Source organism: Balaenoptera physalus, assembly GCF_965194825.1.
Source record: "Balaenoptera physalus genome assembly, chromosome: 1".
Classification (NCBI taxonomy): Eukaryota; Metazoa; Chordata; class Mammalia; order Artiodactyla; family Balaenopteridae; genus Balaenoptera; species Balaenoptera physalus.
The window spans coordinates 135,911,567-135,926,245 of record NC_138882.1 but is presented as its reverse complement, the minus strand read 5'-3'; the positions used below and the strand labels follow the sequence as shown (position 1 = coordinate 135,926,245).

Genomic DNA, 14,679 nt, shown 5'->3' with positions numbered 1-14,679 from the left:
AATATTCCTCTAGTGCAGTGGATCTCAACTAGAAGTAATTTTGCCCCCCTAACCTCTACCCTGGGGACATTTGACAATGTCTGGAGACATTTTGGTTGTGAAAACTGCAGAGTCCTACTGATATTAGGTAGGTTGAGGCCTTAGATGCTGCTAAACTTCCTACAATGCACAAGATAGCTGCATCCCAGACGTCCCCTTATCCAGCCGTGAGGATAGAATGACAGGGATGCCTGCAAGAAACTCTAATGGGAATTTTTAGAATTTCTTCACTTTGGACTAAAATCTCTTACATTCTTTAAGGATGCATGTTAGTATTGTGGACTTAAGCTTCAATCACAGAAAACCCTCAGCTTCAGATGTACTCTTTTAATATTTTTATTCTTTCTTTTCACACGTGTAGATGTATATGACTCATATAGCAAGGTTCTCCAAAACCCAGCTCAAACTTCACCTTTTCTTAAAGTTTTCCATAATTACCAAACTGTCAAATGTTCCTTCTTCTGAGCTCCTATGGCAATCTATACATACTTTTATCCTAGCATGTATCACCCTGTGAAGTAATTATTCATTGAAAGGTCATTCCCATTTTAAAAATAGGTCTTTCTGGGTAGAGACTATGTAAGATGTGCTAAACATCCTACAGTGCACAAAGTAGTCCCCTACATCAAAGAATTAACTGGCCCAAAATGTCAGTAGTGCCAAGGTTGAGAAACCCTGCATTCCAGAAATCTTTGTAACTTCAGTGTCCTCGTGGCACCTGCCATAAGGAAGCACAAAGTGAATGAATGAACGCTCACAAACACTACTAACATAAAAATACCATGAGTTCTATTTTATTTTTCTGACAAAGCCTTTCATCTAAAAGGAACTTTTTTTGGACAATTTGACAGAATGATTATAGTTTAGTAACTAGCACACGAACAAGAAAAGCAACAGGCTGCATTACAGACTATCTAAAATCTTGTGGGTAAAGACAGTCATTTTGAAAGTGTAAAGTGTAAGAAATAATATAGAACGACATTTTCAAAAAGCAGAAATAAGAGTGTAAAATTTTAAAGGTATGTAAGAAATCATATTGGAAAGTAACTTTAAAAATGGAAGTAAGAATGTGATGATAGAATGAAACTTTGGTGATAGTAATTAATGGAAACTAGGATCAAGAAAATAAAATGAGATAAAATTAAAATAGAAGAAAAGATATTTTAAACAACAGAGCTTAAATAAGCTTCAGGAAATAATTTAGAAAACCTCATGGGAAAGCCTTTTGTCATTGTTGTTTCAGAGCAAACAAAAGGAAAATTGTTGCTCATTCAAAAGGATGGCAAAGGAATCGTACGAAGCTATGTTATAAACTTAAAATGTAGTTTTTGTGTATGAATTTATGAGTCAAAGATTTCAAAAGCAGTAGCCTAAAACTAGGATGGGAAAAGAAATAGTCTTAGAGGTGACAGAGAGGCTACCTATCCCCATACAAAAGGAATCAAACAAACTACACTAATAGAAACATAAGACATAATAGATACATTTATACGTTGTCTTGGTCAGCCCACGTCTAAAGAACAGTGTTTAATTCTGAGTGCCAGCTGGCCTTCAGAGATAGGAAATGTTTCAGATTCTGTGGTCCATATGGTCTGTCTCACTACTCAATTCTGCCATTGCAGTGCAAAACAGCCGTAGATTATATGTTAACAAATGGGCATGACTATGTTCCAGTAAAGCTTTATCTATAAAAACAAAAGTGCCAGGTTTGTATCTCATCCTGTTTGGAAGAGAAGCTTTGATAAAGATGATCAGGGTGTTTAGGTTTCTGGAAAACCCATCATACAAGAAAAGATTTAAGAGGTCACCAATATTTAGCCTAGAAAAAAGAGATAAATCCCAGAACTAATAAAATTTACTTTAGGACACTCAAGTACAAGACATCACTCATGTCTTCATTTAATAAAAATAATTGTGTCTTTCTCTTTAACCACCATGGATAGAAAAAATGTATATTCTCAGGTTTATGTGATACGCATCTTGGAGATCAGTGGGAACTACAGAGTTCCTAGAGTTCAGGAAGCTGTGGAAAGGCTTCTGGTCTTCAGCTCATGATGGTTCTCACTAGAATACTTTTTGCCTAAGGCTACATGGTCAAGTCAAATGCAGGTGGCTTTACTACTCCTGTGGTCATTTTTCATTCATTGCCATGCTTGGTCACTTGGTCCTTCACCTTGGTTCCCAAAGTTTTGGTGGTCATTGTTTGTTGGACTACAATGTGGTCTAGGAACAAAGCTTGAGAGAATCTGCCACTCCTCAGTATTCCCAGGCTCAAAAGAAAATCTAATTCTCTCTTCATGGAGCGTAGCCACTACCACCCCTTCCCCTAGAAGCACCTATTCAGTGGTATAGGTTTGGCAAGAGGTGAGTCAGATGTTCTTACAATGCTGGCCAGTGTTTCACAACCATCTTTGGACTGCTAGTGGTCCCACACAGACCCTTCTGGGCATCTTGAAACATAAAGGAGACATATATATATATGAAAAAGACTAACAATTCAAGAAAGTTAGTGACCAATGCCAAATAAATCATGGAAGAGAAAACAGTATGTGAGCTTAAAAGGAGAGATAACTTTGCGGTAGAGTAGACAAGAAACATCACTTATTTATTTTTCAAATATTTATTTCTAGTCAAGATCTTTTACCTGAGCTCCAGTCTTACACAGGCACACATGTGCACATGTGTGAACACGCGTGCACACACACACACATTTTCTCCTAACATAGGACTCACACATTCACCTCAAATTCTCTATAGTATTTTAAAAAGTATTCACTACATCCAGCTCTCTCCACCTTAGATTTATTCCTTTGCAACATTCCCACAGTGCTACTCAATCCAGAAACTAGCTTCAATTCCTTCCTCTTCTTTACCTTCCACATCCAACCAACTATCATCATTACCAAGTATGTCTTCACCAATGCATCCCTCATAGTTCCCACCATATCATCCGTACTGCCATTGTCTTATTTCTGGCCACAATTATATCCCACATAGATTTCAGGACAGTCTTTTATTTGACCTTTTTGCTAGCACATCTTCTCCACATTTCCCACTCCACTCCAAGCTGCCAAAGTGATCTTTCTAAAATAAAAATTTGATATATCTTCCCTATCTAAATCTTAAAGCTTCCATTGCCTTCAAGCTAAAACTCAAACTTCTTTGTTTAACATGGATGATCTCATGATCTGGCCCTTGTCTACGTATTATTTCTTACTTCTTACTATGTTTCTTATTTCTTATTTACCATTCTTACTAACCTGCAGTTCTTTAAATGGGCTTTGATCTCTTTCAATGCCCCCCTTTGATGTCTCTTCCAAAAAACAACCGTCTCTTCTGATTCTGTAGCCTGATCAACTGCTACAAAGTGAAGTGTCAGTAGAGTCTCCTATTTTTTACTCCCACTCCCCAACGCTGAAAAAGCACTTCTTTAGAATCCTACACATATATTTTCTATGGCATTTAGTCTATTGGGTAAAAATGCCCCATTGTCTTAACCATTTTCTTTCAAGATTATGAGCTACCTGATAATAGGAAAAACACCTTTCATCTTGATAACCTTAAAAGTTGAGAGATAGTAGGAAATCAATATGTTTATGTTATTGAATAAAGAGTATTGAAGATGTATGGATGAAGGCATATTGAACAGGAGAAAAAGAGCATTAGCAAAGGCTTAAAACAGAAAATTGATCTTCTCAAAGTCACCACTAATCTACATGTTGTTCAATCAAGTGGTCATTTCTCAGGTATATCATCAATTTTTCTTACAATTTGTTATTTCTTCCACCTTGAAACACCACCTTTTCTTGGCTTCCAGTTCTTCACACTCTTCTGGCTTTTCTCTTGTGATCCTACTAGCTTCTCTGTCTTCTTTCCTGGCTCATCCTCAGGTCTTCTTAGACCTATTATCTTCTCATCTACACTCATTCCTTTGGTGATCTCACATGCTCAAGGCTTGATACCATCTGTATGCTGACCATGCTCAAATGATCTATTTTGCCTGGACTTCTTCCCTGAACTCCAGACTTTTGTATATAACTTCTTGCTTGACATCTCTAGTTGGCTTTACAATAGAAATTTCAAATTTAGTATTTCTTTTTTTTTCAACCTTATGAGGTGAGGTGTAACTGATAAATAAAATTATAGGATATTTAAAGTACATTGTGATGATTTAATAGAAGTATACATTGTGAAAGGATTCTTCTCATCTAATTAATTAACACATCCATCACTTCACATATTTATCTTTTGGGGAGGAAATCTGAGGGGGGATGGACAGGGGTGAGAACATTTAAAACCAAGCTTTTGATGAACCCAAAACCCTGCTCACCGTCTTCTCCATCAGTCAATTACACTTCATCCTTCTAGTTGTTCAGACCAAAACACACTTTTAATCACATTTGACTCTACTTTCTCTAACTCCCCACAATTATTTCATCAACAAAACATTTGAATCTAATCTTAAATATGTCCAGAACCCAATCACTTCTCACCCCCTCCGCTGTCACCAACCTGACCAAACTGCCGTCACCTCTCATTTGGCATTTTCCATTAACTGCCTGTTTGATCTCCCAGCTTCCACCTTCGTCCTCCTCGGTCTGTCTACAAGCCTGAAATCATAGGTATCCTTTTAAAACAAGTCACTTCAATATACCTTTGATCAAAACCTTTCAGTGACCCTCCATCTTACTCAAAATCAAAGCCAAAGTCTTGGGCTATAAGACCCCGTATTTTCTAACCCCCCATTATCATCTCTTTACTTCTCCTGTCCCTCAGTCTACTTCAGCCACACTGGTTACCTAGGATTTCTTCAAGCAAGCAATGTGTCCCTGCTTCAGAGTCTAGGCACTAGGATGCTCCTTCATTTCCTTTAAGCACTGGCTCAAATTTCTTCTCAGTGAGACCTCATTACCCTATTAAAAATTGCAGTCATGTTATATGAGTTTTTCCTATCTTCCTCCTCTTCTTAAGTGTTCTTCATAGCACTTATAACCTTCTAGTATATTATTTTATTTTACTTAATTGTTTTATTTATTGTCATTATCATCTCCACTGGAATGTAAAATACTTTTGAGGAGGAATTTTTGTTTCTTTTCATCCAGTGCTATTCCCCAGACCCCAAAAGATTGTCTAGCACATAATAATCTTTCAATAATAGTTGCTGAGTGAAGAAAGAGTACACACATTTTTTTGCATTACTGAGTGCCTGACAGAGTCTGAATTACAGTAGTATTTCATTTGCTACTCATAAAAGCCCTATAAGATAATTACTACATGAATTTTAAAGATGAAGGAACAAAAATTTTTTGAGATTTGAGTCAACAATGCCTCCAGAATTTCTGTATAGTCAAGACTTGGAGACAGCATTCTGGTTAGTAGGGAGATAAAAAACTTGAAAATCAGAAAAATGCTCTCTTTTCTTATGTTGTATGTTATACTTGAGAATGGTTTGGTAAATGCTGATTGCACCTGGCATGTGCTAAGGTATGTCTAATCTTTGGCACCAACTCTTGCCCAAGGTTTAAGGTTGTTCAAAGCTGCAACATCATTCAAGCCAATATGTTTAGGAGACAATGAGTACAAAAGTTAGGGGTAGGGGATTAAGAGGTACAAATTACTATGTATAAAATAAATGAACTACAAGGATATAAAGTACAACACAAGGAATATAGCCAATATTTTATAATAATTATAAATGAAATATAACCTTTAAAAATTGTGAATCACTATGTTGTACATCTGAAGCTTACATAATATTATAAATCAACTATACATCAATAAAAGAAGGAAAAAAAGTTTTTCTGTAACAGAACTTCATTTAAGGAAGTGAAAAATGACAAGATTGATGATGAATTTGTGGCCATATTGTGGAATTTTAGAATGCTTTACTAAGAATTGGGTTTATCCGTTGGTTTCCAAACCTGTGGGGATTCTTAAAAATATGGATTTTGGAGCCCCAGTCGGTACCTCCTATTGGTATAGATTTTTAACAAGCTTCCCAGATTTTCGTTAAGCAGCCAGGCCAGAACTCCATCCATAGACTGGCATTTGGAAACATGGTAAGCTACTAAAGGTTCTCAGGCAGCAGTTTGCATATGTTACTGTATATTTGCAACTTACTTCTCCCTAAAAAATACCCCCGTACCTGTACACGATACACCCAGGTAAATCTGATAAGGAGGTGGGTGGAATGTCTTTTGGAGCAATGTGTCATGCACTGCCTCACAATAATATTTTTCTCCATCTGTTATAGGTCAATGCACAAACTGGCCCAGTTGGAAAGACTTGACCTAGGCAATAATGAATTCAGTGAGCTGGTAAGCGAATGCATTTTCTAAATTTGATAAATATATCCCAGGGGATTATTTCTTTTGCTCTGTCTTTATAACCCCAGGTATTAAATCATCAGGTGCACATTTACATTTGCTAAATATAAAAATGAAATAAAATCTGGAATTAAAGTGATTGTTTATCTATATAGTAAGCTACAGAGAACTGAATAATATTAGGATTAACTTTAAAAAGCGGGGGTACGGATAGGCAGATGCAAATTGTCAGTTTTGAGCACCACCTATATAGCAGGCACCATGTTCAGAGTGTTATATATGTTGCCTCATTTAATCCTGATTTGCCATGTTGCCATGTTAACTTTATGGAAACAAGCTCAAAGTGGTCACTGACTTACATAGCTTTTATGTGGTTGAACAGGAATTAAACCAAGACTTGATTAACCCAAAGTCCATACCTTGAAGACTTCTGCTTTGGCTGCTTAATGGGCATAGCATGAGAGGAGTGGTCAATGGCCTTTTATTTCCAGTTGTACTGAAAGTGTCTTTCTAGTGAACATATGTTATGACCTCAGTGCCAGCAAAATTGACAGAATTTTGACTACTCCTTTTAGGCTTAAGTTTTCTTTAAATGTTCCTGAAAACCAAAATCTCAAATGCAAATTAGAAATAAAATACACTTTTACCAGCAGACCCAGCCTGTTTTACTCAGAGGTCTTCCACTTGAACATCTTCAAATTTCAAAAATCAATTCACCTAAATTGTATTTTAACTATTTTTAAATTAAAACATTTAAGTGAGCAAACAGCTTTTCTTTTGCAGCTATGTTACTAGCTACATGACCTTGTGAAAATGACTTAACCTCTCTAAGCCTCATTTTCCTTTTCTATAAAATGGAGATTATAATGGTTCCTCCCCTCCAAGGTTTGTAGGAGAATTAAATTAAAAAAATGTACAGGGCCTGGAAAAAGTGATTCTCAGTAAATGCCAGTGTATAGGGGTGATAGGGTATAATTCACACTACAATTTGAATGTGCAAAAGAATTAACTTGTTTTACTTTGACCATAACTAATTTGATCATTGTCCCAGCCTCTATCAGCTCTTTATTGAGGGTAAAAACTGACTTTTATTCTTCTATGATTAGAAGTTAAATCTAATTCTAGAAGTTACATGGTTCCTTTAGGTTGTGTTCATCTTCCCTGCATAGAAATTCTCTGTAACCTCTTGCCTTCCCCTGCTTGTCTCCTTAAGATGGAATTTGAGTGAGTACGAAGGAAGGTACATATCTTTCTGACATGAGGAAAAGACACCCCCTGGTCTCAGGCTGGTTTTCAGAAGTGCTGGCCTCTGGGCTGATGTCTGCAGCTGATACTGCCTCCTGTGCTAAATCTGCAATTCTGAACCTGCCGTTGGTTCTTCGGGATCAGACAATACCCCCTGGGAGCATTGACCATCTTCCTCTTGCTGGCAGTGCCATCACCCAGTTATCATTGCATATGCATGCATGAGTCTCTGCCCTGTCTTCCCTCCAGCACCATGCTTGGAAGTCCATCCCCGATTTCTGTTGTGAAGGAACCTCACCAGCCATAACCTTAATAGTGACCCCATAGCAAGTCTACAGGCTCTGAGAGTCCAAGTGATACGCAAACTGAAAGAGGTCCATTAAAAACAAACTTCAGAGCTTCCTTCTGCCTGCTGCATCACACCGCCAAGCTTGCTCTGCTTTGGATGCACCCAACTTTGTTATAGGGCAGCTGGCAAGGTGGCCTCAACACAGTAGAGCAAAATGACCCAGTACATAGTTTAATGCACCTCTGGCATTTTTAAAGGAGATATTTATTAGTGTAGGTAGAGAGAGAGGTAAAGGTGGTGAATAACAGCGGCAAAACCAGTTTATATTGGTAGTTTTTTAAATTAGTTGTTAAGAAGTTAGGATCTACCCATGATTCCATGAAGACAAGTAGCTTGGCCTAGTAATTGAAAGAACATGGACAATGGATTCAGACGACTGAGGGTTAACTTTCAACTCCATCACTGGCTAGCTGGGTACCTTTGGGTCTATAGCTCACTCCCTATCCTCAGCTTCCTCTTCAATAAAATAAGGGTATCAAACCCATATATCTCACAGACTTTTTGAAAGAATTTCATGCAAGAGAATCTATAATAAACACTTAATGTACGTTTCAAATAAATGTCAATTCTGTCAGGTATATAATTTTGCAAGCCTTTTGTATGGATACTTTGTGAATCAATATTTTACTATAAATATTTGCATCGACAAAGTTGAATAGGGCATGTTTATTTTTTGAAAATAAGCTTACTAAAAGTAAATTTTAAATACACATATTTTTTGACTTATGCTTCTGATGTCTAAGAAATCATCATCTGAACAAAAACATTTTTTACTTTTGAACTCCCAATATTTTATGCTTGTCACAAAGTTAAGTCTCTTAAATTTTTTTTTGCATTTCTACTGGGGTGCTTTATTTGATAATAGTTATTTGGCGGGGTTGGGGGAAGTATAATTCTGGAACTTCACATTTCTAATGTTATTTACTTTTAATCAAATATTTGAATTTTATTCATCATATGTGTGGGACTAGCTGTTATTTCTCTGACAGTAGCAATTTTTAATGTGAAAATAAGAGAATTTGCTCTGATAAGAGGCCTCTAGAAACAAGATCATATGGAGGAAAGGGAATTAAATTCCAATCTGTAGCTAGATATTGACACCTAGGAGATTACTGTTAGATAATTCATTTTGTGTGTCATGGTAAAGAGACAGATGTGAAGAGATGGCAGTAAGTAAAAAAAAAAAAAAATGAGAATGAGAAAACCTAATGAAGAGAACAGAAGTCTACTTGCTAGAGAAGCAATGTACATATCCCAAATAAGGTTTTAAGTAGAAATATCTACTTATGGATGCTTTTGTAACAATAAAAAATTGTAAACAAAAGAAATTATCTTATGTTTCTACAGGAATAACCACTAGAAGATACTAGACAAAGTTCTGGGAACATAATAGATTCTTAAAACTTTTTTTGTGTGTGTTTCTTTCATGGCTTTTTTTATCAATATAAAATTAATAAATGTTCCTTTAAAATTATTAGAAAGTTAAAAGAAGTATAAAGATAATAGTAAAAGTAATCTGTGACCTCATCCCCATATATAATCATTATTAATATTTTTGGTATATTCTTTCTCCCTTCCCCCATTTTCTTTTAATGAGGTCAAATGAGCATTATTTGGAGCCTGGTCAGAGATAGGACACTAGTAGGTTGATGTGTGCAGTTGGATAGCATCAATCCTTAAAAATCCTCTGTACACTCTATGTAATACATTCTTCGCACTGTTAAAATAATTAGTAACACCTTAATGTCATGGAATGATCAGGGACCCTAAAACAGATTCAGTGATTATCTTGGGGCCCAAAAGCTGTATGGTAGGATTATATTTCAGGTATATATATATTTATCCAATGAACTACGAATTGCTATTTGTCCTGAACTTGTGCAGGAAATAATGGAGCCCCAAAGCAAATCACCATGAGCCAGAATACTGGAAAATGGAGCAGATTGAGTAGCAGAGCCCCAAGGAGATAAGATGGATCCAGTAATAGTATGAGGTCATGGTTGACCATCCCCCAAAACTAGCTCCAGCTCCCAGCTCCTTTACTTCCTTTCTTCATCCCCCCCTTCCCTCAAAAGGAGAGGACTGTGGCATACAGGAAAATGTCACTTAGAGCCCCCCAAAACTCTGCTATGGGAACCTTCATCAAAAGAGTCAGTCATAAGAAGCAAAATAAGGAAGCTTTTCGGCAAGCCAGAAAGAGAAAATTGCTCAGCTCAGAGGAGGCTAACAGCAGACTGGGAAATGGTCTGTGTATGCCTCAGAGTCCATGATCATGATATAACGATGATCATGACCTTCTATATAAACTATATTCAGTTCCATCCTGTCAGGGGTATTTTTTACATCTGTGCTCATGCATGAGGTTGGTATACATTATTCTTGTGTACTTTATCTGTGGGTTCCTGTTTTTCATCAGTTTTGAAAAATTAACCGTCCTTATCTCCTCAAATGTTGCCTTTTAACTGTATCTTCTGTCTCTCCTGCTGGAATTTGGATTAAATATGAATATGAGTGATTTTGAAATAAGTGATTTTGAAATACCATTTTATTAATTATTTCGTAAGTTTTTTTCTGGAAAAGTAACCAGATAAAGGGTAATTTTAAAATATCTATTTCATGTCCTTAAAGAAAGTCTTCCTGCCTCTGCACCTAAAATTAGCCAGGATTCGTTCTCCAGAGTTTGAGGCATCAGGATGAGATCATTTTAAGAGTATTTTCAACTCTTTGAGCTATTTAATGTGTCAGTTACTGACAGAGATATTTCTAAACTACAGACTATTCAAATTCTGGATTAAAGAACAAAGCACGGATTTTAAAAAACAAAACACCTAAATGACAGCAACAAAAATATTTAAAGAGTAAAAAATATATATTTTTCTGTGATAAAAAAACATTTTTTAAACACATGTAAAGATGGATTGAACTTAAAAGTTCAGAGAATTCATCAGGAAATGAGTAGCATCATTTTTTCTGTTTTTTTTTTAAATTTTTGGCTGCGTTGGATCTTCGTTGCTGTGAGCTAGGTTTCTCGAGTTGCGGCGAGCGGGGGCTACTCTTCCTTGCGGTGCACAGTCTTCTCATTGCGGTGGCTTCTCTAGTTGCAGAGCACGGGCTCTAGGCGCGTGGGCTTCAGTAGTTGCAGCACGTGGGCTCAGTGGTTGTGGCTCACGGGCTCTAGAGCACAGGCTCAGTAGTTGTGGCACACGGGCCTAGTTGCTCCACAGCATGTGGGATCCTCCCGGACCAGGGCTCGAACCCGTGTCCCCTGCATTGGCAGGCGGATTCTTAACCACTGCTCTACCAGGGAAGTCCCAGTAACATCGTTTTAACTATCTAATATTTGAAACAGTATGTCAAGCCGTCTTTATAAAAAGATTTCATAAATTCAGCTATCCATGGACTGTATTAGAGGATTTATATTCTATAAAGCTTCTTTATAGAAAAGCTTAAGAAATAGCCTGCACTCTACAAGTCACTATTTTAAATGCTTAATAAGGCTGCAGATCACACTAAGCAAGAATTTCTAATCTCAATATTCAAACTGAATTTGTTTCTGTTGACTTTTTTCAGTTTATTTCATAGAATCAAACAAAAATTTCAAATGGATAAATCAAGTAAAGAATGTAGTCACTCTGAGCAAAATAACGGAGAAGAAATGCCAATAGTTGTATGGACTACCTGTTTGGTTTTATAAATAATATGGATGTGTTTTCATAGACATTTGAAACAGTTGAGTGCTGTTTTAACTTGTAATTTAAATTGATTAGAATTAAATTAAACTTTACCAGTAGCGTAACAGCCAATGATTTCAACTCCCTAGTTTGCCCAATGTGTGCTCATTTTTAATTACCTAGGATGCATGTATACCTTGGGCAAGCATAATATTTACATATCCATTAATTTCCTTTATAGATAATTACATTGTAGGTTTGCCACACCTACTAATAAAATTTTGTTAATTATTCTTCAAGTAAAGCTTATAAGAAAGAGCAGAGTAATAAAAATATAATTTGTCATCTTATAACAGGCCATCCCATTTTCAGGGAAGATATTTAAAACATCCTAATTAGTAACGCTTCCATTTCCTGCATTTGTAAAACTACTGAGGCCATAGATTGTGTGTGCATGTATACACATATAGAATTTATAAAGATCACAGACATTGCCAGAGGTTATCAATATATCAAGAGAAACTTGAGAAATGAAACTAATTTTTTAAATGATTGGAGACACATCAGTTTCTGTATCAGTCAAGGTCCAGGCAAGGGGTAGAAACTATATCAAGTATTTAACAAAGAAAGTTTAATATAAGGAATGGATAATCATGTACTAGAAAACTGGAAAGACAGAAAGGGGACTCTGAAGGACCACAGATGTACTAACTCTAGGAAGCAGCTACCACCTCTAGCTTAGGGGACAAATGGAAGATGGTAATGTAAGGAATTGTGAAAACTTGAAGCTGCCACTCAGACCTCTAAATAGGGGCACCAGTCAGCTGATGTCTTCAAGGAGCTCATAAGGCTAATTCTAATCGTGTGGAAAAAATACAAGCTGAAAACAACTGCTGTTGCTGGAGTTTAGTGTCACTGCAGGGAGCAGTGCTGCTGTTGAGATACTAAATGCCCAGGAAGTAAGTAGAATGAGCAAGTCCCTTCTGCCTTCTCTAGCCTCCCAGCCCTCTCTAGTACACCCAGTCATCAGGGCCTGATGCAGAGTCACCTATCAAAAAAGAAATGTAGTTCACCTCAGAATTACGAAGTAGAATATTAGAAAAGTGGGCCACAGCTAAAAGACAGTAGCTTAAACATTTAAAATAAAACAAATGCTTATTTTTGCCAACTCAATTTTGGCATCATTTTCTCCAGAAAGTTTTCCCAGCCCCTAGCAGAGTACCAACTCCCAACTGGCTCGTGATAAATGTTTCTAATGAATGAATGAATCATTTGACTTTAAAAGTGAACAGTTAAGTCAATTCTCTTCATCAGAATCGAGCCTACATAAATTGAAATTTTTTAATTCAAGCTAAGCAATAACAGAGGTGGAGGAAATGCTTTAGTTTATATGAAAAGCAATCATTCCATAATTAGCTATCCTTTGAGGAATCAATTTCAATTCACTTTAAAACATACTTCTAAATGAGTTTCTCCATGAAACTTTAAAGTACAAAATTTAGAACTGTGACCAATAAATAAAACTGTATTTCCACCAACTCTGGAATTTGAAAGGAATCCTTGATGAATCATTTAATTAAAATGTATTTTATGTCTGAAAATAATTATGGAGTTTTTTTAAATAGGATGATCAAACTGGGGTCTCCACTTTTATAGGTGCAACATCTGTTGACCGAGGGCTTTAAAAAGCAATTTCCAATGTTGCACATACAAAAAAAAAAAAAAAGAAAAAAAACCTCATTTCTTTGCTTTTAAACTTTCTTTTTCCTAGCAATAAAATAAGTTATCTTGGCCTCTGTTTTCAAAGGAAGCAGTTTTTCTCTCATTGCCATTTCTTATTATTGCAATAAAACTGGGTACTATAAATGAAATTAACTAGCTCTGTTTCCCTTTCCATAAATAGATTTTTCTAAGACTGGCATATATCTTAATGTAGTCAAGTGCCATGGTGATTCTGTCAGTAGTGTCAACAAGAGAAGTTAAAGAAAAAAGAAATGCTCTCTGATTGAACCAGGGAAAATTATGTGAAATAAGAGTACAAATTTATAACCAACACTTTACAAGGAAAATAAGTGTATTACGCAATCATGGAGTAAACCCAAGAATATTCTTGGGTTGTGAATAGGGATTGTGAATCATCCAAAAACTAACAAAAACTGTATTTAAAGTAATCAAATTCAAAATGACATCTTCCTCATTGATATGCTGAAACGTATACTATCTGGATGTATTATCTGAAATTGAATCAATAAAAAATTTATTTGAGTTCAGGTTTCACAACAAACCAAACCCAGAAGACAATGAAAATGCTAAGGAGAAATATAAAGAAAGGGAGATGGAGAGAAAGAGAGAGAGACAGTGTGTGTGTGGGTGTGTGGGTCTGGGTGTGTGTGTATGCATGTATGGAGAGTGTAATTGTTAGGGTGGCCAGGGAAGCTTTACTCAGCAGGTGACATTTTAGCAAAAACCTAAAGAAGGCGAGGGAGTGAATCATGCTAATATCTGGGTGGAAGATCGTTCTAAACAGAGGGAATAGGAAGTATAAGCACCTGACACGAAAGCAAGCCTGACTTGTGGACAGCAAGAAGACTAGAAGGTCTGGAGGAGGGTAAGTGAGAAGAGTAGGTGATAAGTTAATTTGGGGAGTTTGGAGGTAGTTGCACAGGCAGAGGTAGAATCCTGTGAGACATTTCAAGGATTTTGGCTTTTACTCTGAGTAAAGTGGAAGCCCTCTGGAAGGTTTTGAACAGGTAGAACCCATGGTCTGACTTACATTGTTATGTTACATTACACTACATTTGGTTATAGTATGTTACCTTAATTACCCTGCATTACATGACATTACCAGGATCACTTTGAATGCTGTGTTGAGGATGAATGGAAAGTGGGTCAAAGTGGAGTCAAAGAGACCAGTTAGGAAGTTATTGCAATAATATAGGCAAGAAATGGTAGTGTCCTGGAATGGGGTAGTAGCAGTGGAGGTGGTGAGAAGGATTGATTTCTGGGTAAATATTAAAGATATAGCCAGAAGTAGGATCTGAACTTGTAA

General features: G+C 36.5%; 1 protein-coding gene across 4 annotated transcripts in view; it reads left to right on the top strand.

The window, feature by feature from the left end:
- The window catches only part of LRRC7 (leucine rich repeat containing 7), a 533,218-nt gene that overhangs the window by 332,504 nt on the left and 186,035 nt on the right, over nt 1-14,679 (top strand). For all 4 annotated transcript variants that reach the window (XM_082418775.1, XM_082418774.1, XM_082418778.1 and 1 more), the window contains exon 8: nt 6,293-6,356. In XM_082418775.1, coding sequence (XP_082274901.1) covers nt 6,293-6,356 — 64 coding nt within the window. The remainder of the gene's footprint in view (nt 1-6,292; nt 6,357-14,679) is intronic.